Consider the following 13,583-nt stretch of genomic DNA (forward strand, 5'->3'; position numbering starts at 1 on the left):
GTCCAGGACAAACTCAGCAACGGTTCCCCATTATGCTCTGGGTTAATTCCAAGCTCCTTGCAGGCCATGCCCTGCCCAACCCCAGGGACTATGCATGGTGTGTCCCCAGTTGTCAGCCATCACCTTCCTTCCTCCCTGCCCACCCCCCTCCTTATTGGAACACAGCGAGCTCTCTCCCACCGCAGAGCCTGTCCAAACACGGTTCCACTGCCTACCACTCCCCAATCACCACAGGTCCATTTTATTTATGCAGCTGACTTTGTGGGTCACACTTGCCCAAGAGACAACCTACAGACTACAAGGGGACTTTCCTGTGTTTGGAATTTTAGGTGGAAAGAAGTCAGTTCAAAAATGCCCAGTGTTTCTCGGAAAATGTAGATGGCAATCAGTTAAGGAACCTGTTTTGAGAAACGTGGTTTTGAAAGGTTTGGAGGACAGAAGGAAGCTCCAGGTCGAGAACTAGAGGGTCTAAAAGCAATTTCATCAGGAAATCTGACCTTCTTACTTGAAATACAAAAGATTACCCTCTCTGAATTTAAACCAAAATCAAATACCTTCTTTGTATGGTCATTTTACTCTATTATTTTTTTAAGAGAGGCCGGCATGTTATATTAAGGAAGTTGGAGTAAAAAGTAAAACAAAGTTCAAGACAGTGGTTACCCTGGGGGGAAGTGGCTGGGAGAGGTGGGAGGGGGCTTTTGGGATGTTAGTTTCGTTCTTTTTCTAGATCCGGATACTAGCGACTGAACTACATACCCTTAGGATCTATAGGTTAAACTTCAATAAAACAAAATAGATAGCGTCAGCCACAGAGCCAGGTGAACAAGATCAAGCGTAGGCCAAGGGCTCTGCCTTGGGTGTTGTCAGCCCAGGGGTGTAGACAGAGACAGACACAACAAAGAAACTTTGGTCTCTAGTACTCATCAGGGTATGACCCTGGATGGGCCTTTCACCTCCCTGGGAATCAATTTCCTCATTTGTAAAGCGAAGAGTTGTTCTAATCTACACGGGTCTCTTCCAGCTAGAAAGACGGAGAATCCCTTATTAGGACAACTTGAGACAGGTGACATATTTCCACCTTGTTGGTTTTTAATTTTTGGCCAACCTTAATCTAGAGATATTCAACCCGGGGAATCTCTGAAATGGGTCCCCCGGGCCGTGTACCAACCCTGTGAACCGCCCGTCGGAAAACAGCTCAAAGTTAATGGCTGGACGTGCTCGGTTTTACCAATGTCCGCTTCTGCTCAGAATGGAATATTTTCTGGGCGGTCTCAGACTCAAGGCTCACCGCTAGATTACCCGAACTTAGAGAAGATGTCTGCCTTTTCTGTGAATCAGAAGATTCTTAACTGATTATCATCTTGCATTCTTCTAGCTCCTTCCTTCTTGTAGTAGAGGAAGAAGCAAAATTATTCAGAATCACCAAAAGATACAACTTGAGGTGAACTTAGAAATGATGGAGCCCCACCCTCTCTTGATACAGAGCAAGAAAGAGAAGTACAGAGGGGTGCTGGGATGTCTCCAATCACCCAGCATAGCTGTGGTTGCCCCCAAAGCCAAGTGAACCTGGACTCCTGATTTCTAAGCCACAGATGGCATCTCTTGCTTTAAAAGACCCCCAAGCACGGAGAAGGCAATAAAAAAGGGAGGCGGGAGGGAGCAAAAATATAGACAGGGCAGCGATGGAGGGAACTTAAGCAGGAGTGAAAGGAAGGAAAGTTCCCCAGGTGTTTTGCTGGGGCCACAGCAAGACCTGCTTGAGTGGTGAGGAGTCCCTCGCTTCTAAATTCCCCTCTGGCAGCCGTGGTTTCTGTCCGTGGCCGCAGCCTGCACCAGTGAGAGCTCCACGTTTCATGTCAAGGACAAATGTTACAGCTAATGCCCTGGCCCTTTTCTGATGAGGTAAAGTCATCTCTCCTTCCATACCGTTGTCAGTCTAGAAGTTGACAGTGAGTCCATGGTTGTGAAGCCTTAGGTTGGATCCGGTCATTTCATTCGTTCCGTAAATGTTTACAGAGCACCTTGCAGGAGCCTGGCACTGTGCTGGGGGTTTGGGATCCCCGGGGAACAGTGGACATGGCAGCTGCTGTCCTTTTTGGGGGCCTTTGATTTTTTGTGTGTGTCTTTTAGTGGCTTTGAAAAGCAACTCAATTAACTTCAGCCCAGGCCACTTGTTGTTCTCAGAGAAGCCAGCACCGAGTCAGCTGCTCAGATGACAGCTGAGTGTGCCAGGCCTAGATCTGGGCCAGTTGTTCCCGAAAAGTGACTTGGGGTCCACCTCACGGATGGATGCTGGAGACTGAGCTGCCTCCTTCTGGTGTCTGCAGCCAGTGCCTACGAGTGGCAGCTGTTCTGTGTAACAGCTGGTTCTCTGCATGGCAGCCCCGGGGAGCTAGGAAATCTGAAGTACTCAAAATCTCTTAAGGAATCAACACCTTGTCTGAAGAAGCTAGTGTGGAGGAGGCCTGCATGGTAGGTGGGATATTGCTCGCGGGGGGGGGGGAGCTGGGGGGTGGGGGCCAGCACATACAGGGGAAGAGTGGGCCTTCCTGGACACAGACCTCGCCGGGACTTCCATGCAGAGCTGGGGCCGGGTGGGATGTGTCATCTGAGCTGAAAGCAAAGTGTGTGACGGCAGGAAATGCCTGCAGTGACTGAAGACCATATGCAAATCTGTTCTACATTCTTAACACTTCATGAAGGCCAGGGCTTGGGGAAAAACAGTACATTATTTTTCTCTTAACTCCTTTCCTTCTTTAAAAAAAAAAACAGTTTCATTCTGCATTTACTGAGCGCTTCTTTTCCTCTGTTTTTTAAAAATTGTTATTTTTAAAAACTACAGATGTAACACATGCTCTGCCTAACGCACAAATCAACTTCCTAGTCTCTTTGTTCATCAAATATTTATCAAGTACCCACCCCATGCCAGGCATGGTCCCAGATGCTGGGGACACAGGAGCGAATAAATTAAAGGTCCCTGCTTAATGCCTTCTTTCACTTTCTCCTTAACCAGTTCCACTTCCTAAGCGTAACCACCGTTGGTGTGTATTCTTTTCAATGCACACATACACACACAATTTTTTTTTTTGAGTTTTTCTTTGTTAGGTTGGTTTTTATTTAAATGGTTCTTTGTCCCCACTTATAAATACCTTACAGGACTGCTTCATCTTTTTTTCACAGCTGCATAGTAGCTCATCATAGGTTATGCCGAAATTTACGGAACAAATACCCCATGAATACACAGTTAGGCATCCTGGATCTTTCCCTGTAACAAATAACGCTATAGTGCCTATGGCCTCCTCATCCAGATCTATTTCTGCCTTCTTGTATATTTCTGCAGCTATTCTGAAAGTAAAGTTTCTGGATGGAAAGGAATACAAATTTTAAATCTGATGAGTGATTTCCTGCCTTTGACCCATGGAAATCCAACCCCTCCGTTTACCACTAGCCATCCTAGTGTTCCTGGCGTAAAAAAACACCACCATGAATGTTGAGATGCTTTCACGTACAGCTTGACTAAGCATTTAGTTTCCTGCAAAGTGTGGGTGTCTCGGTGAGCCAGAAACCGTCAGGGTGCCCAGAGTGTTAATGACAACCAAAGTGGGCGCCAAACACAAGCTCATCCACTCACCCCGGCCACCTGGTTCCCATCTTGTATGTTTGATCTCCTGATGGACACCCACGATTCAAGGGTAGTTAAGCCCCTGGGTGCTACGTACCCCTTGTCCTATTTCTTCTGTCCAGAAACAGGCTTACCTGCTTTGGAAATCTTAGAGTCTTTTCACAGACGATTCTGGCGCTGGAAGGCGGGTCAGGGACTTCATAGACTTGGACGGTGGGAGGCAGAGGCCGCTCCACCCAACTCCTCATCTGCTCATACACAGGGCCTGGAGATGAGGGGTTGAGCAGGGTGGGCACTTCATAGGTCTCCTGGGAGCTGGTGGAAGCATCTTCCGGGCCTCTCAGGAAAGGGGGACAGGGCCTGTCGGCAGGGGCCTCCACGAGGATTTCAAGGCGGTTGGCAGGGGCCAGGCCTTGCCTCCCGTGAAGCAAACACTTCCACCAGCCCTTGCTTTCTGGCACATTTTGTTCCAGAATGGTCAGGATGTCTCCTCTGCAGAAAGCCAGCTCATCGGCACAGTCGGGGTGGTTGTCATAAAGTGCCCTGGCCAAGAGCATCTGGGGGCAGGGGCGAAAGAATTCACGGTCATTATCATTGCCAGTAACCACTGCAGCCATACCACTCGCTTAGCACCCAGTCACAGCTGCTCATTTATCTTGTTTCCTCGACCCCAGAGGCCCCGTCCCTGTTGTTTGCCTGATTTATTTCTACCCATCCTTGGGGAGTGTGGGGCATGGTCTCAGGTGAAATGTCAGATCCTCCAGGAAGTATTACCTCCACCCTGAGACCAGGTCCAGTCTCTCCCCTCTCACGGTCCTGATTTAATTTATGACCCCCCTAGTTATACGGTAGAGGGCAGCCTAGCACAGAGTTGGGTTGAAATCCTGACTCTGTGACTTCCTAGCTGTGTGCCCTTGAGTAAATTAGCTACTCTCTTTGGGCCTCAGTTTCCTTGTCTGTAAAATGGGAATAATAGTACCATCTACCTGATGGAGTTATTGTGAGAATTAAATGGGTTGGTAAGTGTAGAAAGCTCATTGAACAGTGCCTGGCATTTGCTAAGTGCTCAGTAATGCTTGGCTGTAAAGTGTCAAGATGATTCTACTGCCCTTTGCCTGGTGCTTGTTTTTCTCCCGACTGGAACTGGAAATTCCATGACTTCCGGGACCAGACCTCACTCGATTTGCTGCTCTCTCCCCAGCATCAAGCACGTACCCAGGCGCATAGGCGAGGCTCCATCAATGTTCATTTATTCACGTGCAATGAAACAAAGACGCAGGGGGTGAGTGACTAGTCTATACAGCCAGGATCAAAACACGGGCAGTCTCCTAATTCTCAGACCCATGCTCTTTCTGTAAGCCACACAGTCCTCCAAAAAACGCAAAACCACCTGTTGTAACGACGGCAATGGTAAAACCCCTTCTTACTGGAATTTTCTGCTGTCAATAAAAGAATGCAATTTGTTTCTGTGGGTTTTAAAGTAATCGCCTCCTTCCCTTATTATATCAGTGCATTACAGAAAAATTAGGAAATGCAGAGAAGCAAAAAGAAGAAAGTGAAAATCACCTACAATCCCACCACTCAGAGGTAACTATTTACAGCATTTTGGTATGCATCCTTCTGGCTGCCTTTTTTAAAAAATCAAATTTAGTTAATTATCCTTTTTATACCCACTAGCCCCTAATACATACAGTTTATAAATAAAGCGGAAACGACCAATCCTCCCATTACATTGGTTGAGAACTGATGCCGGTTTTTTTTTTGCATAATAATGTTTTCTTTTTCTGTCACAAAAATGGAATTGGATGGCCAACTGCTGAAAAATACCATCTTAAACCCACAATCAGGTCTGTGGATTTGGGGAAACACATGCATGTATATCTGAGAAGACTAAGGAGAATCAAATCCTCCTTGCAGGCAAAGAGGCACTGAAAATCCTCCATAAAATCTACAGCAGCTGAGATCCTAGGAGATCATGCACATTTTTGTACATGAGCCTTTTTTTCCTTGCTACAAAAGCGATGAAAGTTCATAAAGAAAGAATACAAAATGACGATAAGAAAATAGAAAAAACCAAAAGCACCTACAGTGCCACCAACCACAGGTCACTACTGTTACTTCTTTGGCTGTGTCTTTCCAGACCTTTTCTTGAACTTACATGTTCATACACATACTTAGAGTAACAATTATATTTTAACCTAGGGGGCAGGACAGAAATAAAGACGTAGATGTAGAGAATGGACTTGAGGACACGAGGAGGGGGAAGGGTAAGCTGGGACGAAGGGAGAGCGTGGCATGGACATATATACACCACCAAATGTAAAATAGATAGCCGCATAGCACAGGGAGATCAGCTCGGTGCTTTGTGACCACCTAGAGGGGTGGGAGGGAGACACAAGAGGGAGGAGATATGGGGATATATGTATACATATAGCTGATTCACTTTGTTATACAGCACCAACTAACACATCACTGTAAAGCAATTACACTCCAATAAAGATGTTTAAAAAAAATAATAAGAATCTATGATACATCCAGTTTTATAATCTGCTTTTCCCCACTTAAAAATAGATTGTGAACATCTTCCTCAGCCTATAAACAGTTTTCTTCACTATCCTTTTAAATAGCCGAATGGTTTTCCATCATATGAATGACCCATACTCGAACTTCCTGATTTGGGGACATTTTAGCTAATTCCAGTTTTTAGCGATTGCAAACAATGCTGAAATGATTACCTTGATAGCCAACTATCTGCAACTCCCCCTGTTATTTCCACAGACACATTTGTGGGAGGGGAGTTGCAGGTGGAAATCATTGGGGCTCCCCCTTCCGGGCTGCTCACGGCCCTCCAGCGAGGTCTGAGTCATTTCCACATCTGCCCACCCTGACCCTTGAATGAAACTGCCCATTTCCTTGCACCCTAACATACCCTGTGCATTAGCTCTTGGTTGGATGGCGCATTCGTTTTAAAATCTTTGTCAAGAAAACTTGAAATGTTTTTGCAGTTTGGGAAGGGCGTTACCTCCCTGGGGCATCTCCACTGTTCACTCATTTTTCAAAGAAGGAAGAAGGGCCTGAAGCGTTAAGGGCTGGTGTACAGTGAGGGTCATTGCTGCCTGCGGAGATTTTCTCTTTCATCCATGGTGAACCACAGATCCTCAGCTAGAGGGATGGTATGAAGCCTTACTTGTCTGAGGTTGAGTAAGTTTATGAGATTCAACTGGAAAGCAAAGAGCTGAGTTAGAGCTAACAGCCAGGGATCCTGGGAAGCTTCCCCTCGGGCCAGTCCTGTGCTCCTTCACGAATTCTGCCAATGTTTACTGAGTATTTACCAGCACTATTCCCAGTGCTGGACTTTCCAGGGACATAAATTTTGATCGTGTCATTCCTCACCCTACGGCCCTTCGACGGCTCCCCAGCACCCTTTGGATGAAGCCCCAACTCTGCCCAAACTTCCAGGCCCCTGCTCTCCTGTCCAGCCTCATGGCGTCACTTCCTCACCAGCCACTCAGGAGCGCCACCCTTTTGGGGTCCTCGAATCCTTCACACAAGCTGTCCCCTCTACCCAAAACAGTTAAGCACCTTGCCCCCTGCTCCCCATGAAACAGATAGCACCTTGCCCCCCTGCTCCCCGTGAAACAGTTAGCACCTTGGCCCCCTGCTCCCCGTGAAACAGTTAGCACCTTGCGCCCCCTGCTCCCCGTGAAACAGTTAGCACCTTGCCCCCCTGCTCCCCGTGAAACAGTTAGCACCTTGCCCCCCTGCTCCCCGTGAAACAGTTAGCACCTTGCCCCCCGCTCCCCGTGAAACAGTTAGCACCTTGCGCCCCCTGCTCCCCGTGAAACAGTTAGCACCTTGCGCCCCCTGCTCCCCGTGAAACAGTTAGCACCTTGCCCCCCGCTCCCCGTGAAACAGTTAGCACCTTGCGCCCCCTGCTCCCCGTGAAACAGTTAGCACCTTGCGCCCCCTGCTCCCCGTGAAACAGTTAGCACCTTGCCCCCCTGCTCCCTGTGAAATCCCTCTCATCCTTTCAGATGAACTTAAAGTGTCCTTTCCTTGAAAGGTGATGCCCTGTTACCCATATTCTTCCAGACTAAGCTAGTTCTCCCCATTTTTTTTCTTAACACCTTTCCATATCAGGATTTATGACCCTTGTATTTAATTCATTAAGCGGGCGATCATCTATTTGGTATGTCTCCCTGCAGAGCATAACGTCCAGGAGAGCAGGGACCACACTTTCCTGCTCTTACTGTATCCCCAGATTCCAGCACACAGTAGGTGCTCACTGGCTACTTGGTTAGTTAATGCGTGGTTAAGGATGAGAGATGCGATGCCTTAGGTTCAAGTCTTTGGAAGGTAAAGAGACACACAGCACCAAGGTGAGAGCTCCTATTTCTGTCTAAGAGGAAGGAAGCTCTCTGACTCTCTGGCCACTCTTTTTGATGGCTTTCAGTAAGAATGACCCCTGAGATGTCCAGAAGATGGACCTCGAGGCCTGGCTAGTCTGCCCACTCTAGTACTGTCCCTTCAGTGTGCTGTGCGTTGGTTTCACATGAATATGGGTACTCAGCTTTGGAGAATCGAGCAGAGATGAAGCATTTAGAGGGAAGGGAGGTTTCGAATCTTATAAAGGGTATTGATTAAAGGTCCTGACTTAGTAAAGTTACTTGCTACCTTGTGGATTTTTTTTTTCCAGTTAAAGAAGCCAGTAACTTCTGTTCAGTAAGAAAAGATAACCTGAAATGTTAATGGTTTATTACCTTGTTGGCTGGATTTTAATCAGATTCGTGTCCAGCCCTGCAATCCTATCCCAATATTACTGTATTGAATTGTCTCCAGATACCTAGATCCTCAAATGCTCTTTTAACTTTTTTTCTGGTTCTTTCATTAATTACTCAGTTTAATAAAATCTTAGACATGAGTTCATTTTATATTCGCATGAGAGTCACGATTTTACCTTTATGAAAATGATACTTTAACTGTCCATACTGGGAAGAAATGGGAAAACAAAACACAATCTCCAACCCATCGTCACAATTCCCATGAAATACATCTAACATAGTCTGAAAAGAAAAAGCCCATCATCTGAAACGTGCTTGCACTTGTCTAGAAATAAGATCGTGTGTATCTTTAGACAGAGAAGTTGCTTCAACATGGCAGTTGCTTTGAAGTGCCCAGATTGGCATCAGCTTAGCCAGTGGATTTGCCTGTTGCAAAAGGCGGGGATGCTTGTCCAGAGAACAATGGGCTTGTGTGATCACTCACCCCATCGGGCACCCACAGCTGTGTCCAAAATGGAGACACAGTTTACTTTGCACTTACAGCCTGAAGCCTTCAGAGCAGCAGCCAGCATCTTAAAAGGATGTAAAGTCCCAGCAAAGGAAAATCCTAATATGTTGCTATAACATGATTCCCTTCAGAATAGTATTTCATTATAATTGGTCCAGAGACATCTCCTGCAGTCAATTAATGTCTTAGAGTTTTAATAACAAAGACTATCAAAATTTGTGTCATAAAAGAATTTTTAAAATGTGAGAAATCTTGGGGAGTTCCTCTCCCAGAAAAGGTAGGTAACAGTGGCCTATATTGAATGGGGACCTGCGTTGGGGGCACTGAAGCCATTATGTCACTTAATTTTCAATGAATGACTTGAAAGTCATTTCAAGTCATTCATTGATGACTTTGAAAGTCAAATGACTTTGAAAGTCATTTCAATGAATGACTTTCAAATGACTTGTCCGAGGTCACGTGGACTCTAAGCCTTCTCCTCACATCCGTTATTGCACGCTTCCCCTTACAATTCAGTGTCTAGACTGAATGTGTCAGTCCAGTGTCAGCCAGAATGATATCTGGTATATTTGTCTTTCTCTGTCTGGCTTACTTCACTTGGTATGATAATCTCTAGGTCCATCCGTGTTGCTGCAAATGGCATTATTTCATTCTTTTTATGGCTCTGAGTAATATTCCACTGTATAATATACATGTGCCACATCTTATTTATCCATTCCTCTGTCGATGGACATTTAGGGTGCTTCCATGTCTTGGCTATTGTAAATAGTGCTGCAGTGAGTATTGTGGTGCATGTATCTTTTCAAAGTATGGTTTTCTCCAGATATATGCCCAGGAGTGGGATTGGTGGATCACATGGTAGCACTATTTTTAGTTTTTTGAGGAACCTACATACTGTTTTCCATAGTGACCACACCAATTTACATTCCCACCAGCAGTGTAGGAGGGTTCCCTTTTCTCCACACCCTCTCCAGCATTTATTATCTGTAGGCTTTTGGATGATGGCCATTCTGACCAGTGTGAAGTGATACCTCATTGTAGTTTTGATTTGCATTGAGTGGTATTTTATACACATAAATCAGACTTTTGGTCTCTTGTTTAAAAATGTCCAGTTGCTCAGAACCCCATTTAGAACAAAACCTAAACTCCCTACCGGATTGCCCGGCTTGATCGGCTTCCCGAGCTGCTACTACTCCCGTTAATTTCCCTCCAGCTGCATCGTTTTCTTACTTTCCTGCGATGCACTAAGCTTGCTTCCACCTCAGGACCTTTGCCCATGCTAGTCCTCCTGCCCTGAACGCTCTTCTGCCAGATCTTTGCACGAATGACTCATCCTCCTTCAGATCTCAGCTCGAGTCACCTCCTGAAGAGAATGTCCCTGACCACACGCTGGAGGCTGGGCTCCTCCACGTGCATCCACGGGACTTGGAGGTGATGACCCTCTAGGCATGTTCAAGAAACAGTCTGGTCGGGGTAACCCAGGCTTTTATGGACAGGCTGGCCGTGTGGGGAGAACAAGAAATAGCAGCCGCAGCAAACAGGCATCGTGAACCCATGCCCCGGCACTGCGCTGAACACTTTATAGACAACAGATGGAAGGGACTGACGAGGACTGCAAAGCATCCTGATAACAACTGCAATTGTCACTGAGGCCACTCCCAAGTTATTTTTTAACAGGGTGATAATTTGGAAACATTCGTGTAGATATTTAAGAGATGAAAGAGGGCATATGTTTATATTTTTATTCTCTTTCGGCACAAAGACAGTTAGGTTCTAGGTACAACGGAAGAAACCTTCTTAACCAATTTCCAAAAAGGACATTTCCCCCAAATGCCCATTTTCATACAACAGTTGGGAGAAGGGAAAGGAGACTAGGGAGATGAAGGCAAACAACAGATTCCCTCTCTGGGGAGACGTTCACACAATGGCCAGATGCAATGTGTTAATCTATACTGAATCAGCAATGAGTCATGGGAGTAACTAGCTAGCTTCATTCATTCATTCATTCAATCATTCATACATCAAGACTGCATTGAGCATTGATTATATGCCCAGCACTCTGCTAGAGATACAGTGGTGAACAAAACAGTTCCTGATCTCATGCCGGTGTACGTCCTAGCAGAGGAGACACATTCCAGTCACATCAGAAATAAACGTAGGGTTTCTACTTCTCTTAAGTGCAATGAAGGAAGATATAGACATTTATGAGGAATTATGAGTGCAGTTGGGAAGTGGGGATGGATGAGGGCTTAGGGAACGTTCCCTTGAGAAACGGGCCATGGAAGTTGCAATCTGGGAGTGAGTAGAAGTTAGTCAGATCAAGAAAGGGGGACAAATCATCCAGGCAGAGGAAGAAAAGTGGGTGAGGGAGGGAGGGAGTGAATTTGTGTGTCTATGCGAAGTGCACTGTGAGTCAGGGAAACTGAAAGATGACCAGGTGGTCCGCAGAAAAGTAAACAAAAACCTGGGGCTTGGTTTCCGTATTGGTTGATGTTTATCTCTGATTGCTGGGTGGAAAGGGGACTCCATGGAGCCAGTGTGAAGCCAAAGAGGCTCATCAAAGCCAGTGGTCCAGTCCAGGCGGGAGATGCCTGAGGCTCAGATAAGGGTGGCAGTTGGCTCTAGGAGCGCTGCCAGGAGGAGCTGGCGAGGGATTGCGGGCAACCCTGAGGTGAGTCTTGAAAGAAGGGCAGGATTGTAACTGCCAGAGAAGGGAAGAGAGGCGCGCTGTGGACCAAGGGAAGTAAGATGCAGAGAGACAGATTTGGTTCTCATACTTTGTCTTCTGCAGTGATGTGAAGAGCCAGCAGCTACAGTTCTAAGCAGAACCACATTAGATGAGCCTGTAGAAATGCCACCTGCTGAAGCTGCTCTTTGGGCTTCTGCATCATTCCCACTGCCAGGATGGTCATCCCCTCTCTGGGCCGGGAGGGTGGGCACAGCTCCTCAGTTCCTGCCCCATGCTGGCTCTCCAAGAGCCTGGCTTGCCTTCCTGCTTTACTTTCCACTTTTCTTCAGTTCACTTGAAAGAGCAAAGCTGCAGAAACTCAGTGTTCGAGCTGGATGGGGTGGGGGTGGGGGGCTCACTGGCTGTGTTGGCCTCATTTTAGAGCTTTATGGTGCCCGAGACTAGGAGAGGGTAAGGTCACACAGCAGCAGTCAGTAGACTGGGGATTCAAACTCGAGTCTGTCGGACTCTGAAGCCTGCTCTTGTCAATTCAGTGCACAGCCTCCCCGAGTCCAAGTCAATTTCCTGCTCTAATCTGCTGAAGTCTAGATGCATGTAAACTTAGAAGGAGCTGGGTTAATGACGTCTATAGGCAGGAGAGGCAAACTCAAATGGTCACAGGAGCCGGGCAAGCAGTATTATGTCAGGGAGGCAGGCCAGGTGTCAGACGTTTGGGAGCGGTGGAGGCTGCGGCACACTCAGGCAGATTTCAAAAGATGACACTTGGGCCAAATGAAGTACTCTGTGGCTGAGTCCAGCCCACTGCTGGGCTCTTAGAGGCCCCACACTGGTTTCCTTTGCAAACTGGAAGTTAACAAGCGGGGGCTGGAGCCTTTCTGCCCAGTGCAGGACTCCTCTAATGGGCAATCTGTTCTGAAGCCCCCCATCGCCCCCCCATTATGTTATCCAAGACTATGTGCAAAATGCTCACAGTCTGAGGCTCTCTCCACCCTCCCCTGCTTGCTCCCCTCTTTCCCTTCACAACGGTCAGATCAGCATCACAACCCAATCCTGCTTTTTCTCGCTTCATCCTCCACAAGTGTTTCCCCCACCCCCAGACTCTTGTATTCTTGAAATGACAGAGGTAGTGGCCAGGGGATAGGAGAGTAGAGATCCTGGAATGTTTTCCATTAAAGTAGCCAGAAAATCTTCATTTCCTTGGGAAGGTAAATCATACCACAGGGTCACCCGCTCACGGCAGGAAGTAGTAAATAAATAAGTGTCCCAGACAGGAAGAGATAGAGATCATAAACGTGGAAGGAACCCTGAGCAGAAAGCCGTTGCTGGGTCCCTGCTCTGTACGACATCGTGGAACCCCATTAACAAGACAGGCCTTTTTCTCCTACTAAAATCCTTCTTTGAAAAGCATCCATGTTTAGCGTTTTAGCTTCCTTCTCACAGATTCCATGACTTACTTCCAAGAATTCTTGGAAGTAGTAGTTAGTTTCAGGGGAAGGTGATGGAATGATTGATACTCCCCCTCTGAGGGCCATGAGAGAGAATAGTTACACATAAGCCACAATTTTTTTAAAATGCATGCACTGTAAATATTTCAAACCCTGTGATGTATGGGAAATGTGAACCCCTGAAGTTCATGAAGGTTTTTCCTGGATGTAGGAACTTTTCCTTTGAGATCAATGAGATATTCTCTAATACATCTTTTATGAGGCTGCTGAGCCCAGACTGAGAACATAGGAGTAAATGCGGAACGGAGAAAGCTCTTTGATCATCTTTAAAGACAAAGGTCTCCCCTTCAATGTACTTGGAAGTATTTCATATTATATAAATACATAGATAGGCTTAGAAAGATCAAAGCAGAGAGAATGGTGCTATCTGTTGGCTCGTGAATGTTTATTTTCCATCATATTTTAAAGCGCATTATGTTAAACAAAATCGAGAGAGGAGAGAGAGAAAGAAAAGTTTCCAAGAGCATGAGAAAAATCC

General features: G+C 46.4%; 1 protein-coding gene across 3 annotated transcripts in view; it reads right to left on the reverse strand.

The window, feature by feature from the left end:
- CASS4 (Cas scaffold protein family member 4) overlaps positions 1-13,583 on the reverse strand; it is a 44,727-nt gene that overhangs the window by 18,304 nt on the left and 12,840 nt on the right. For 2 of the 3 annotated variants that reach the window (XM_079945118.1, XM_079945119.1), the window contains exon 1: positions 3,757-4,504. In XM_079945118.1, the coding sequence (XP_079801244.1) occupies positions 3,757-4,239 (483 nt within the window). In that variant the 5' untranslated portion in view covers positions 4,240-4,504. Of the gene's footprint in view, positions 1-3,756; positions 4,505-13,583 lie in introns of those variants that run through there. The other variant, XM_079945120.1, reaches the window with a different exon arrangement.

Source organism: Stenella coeruleoalba (genome assembly GCF_951394435.1).
Source record: "Stenella coeruleoalba genome assembly, chromosome: 15".
In the NCBI taxonomy this organism is placed as follows: Eukaryota; Metazoa; Chordata; class Mammalia; order Artiodactyla; family Delphinidae; genus Stenella; species Stenella coeruleoalba.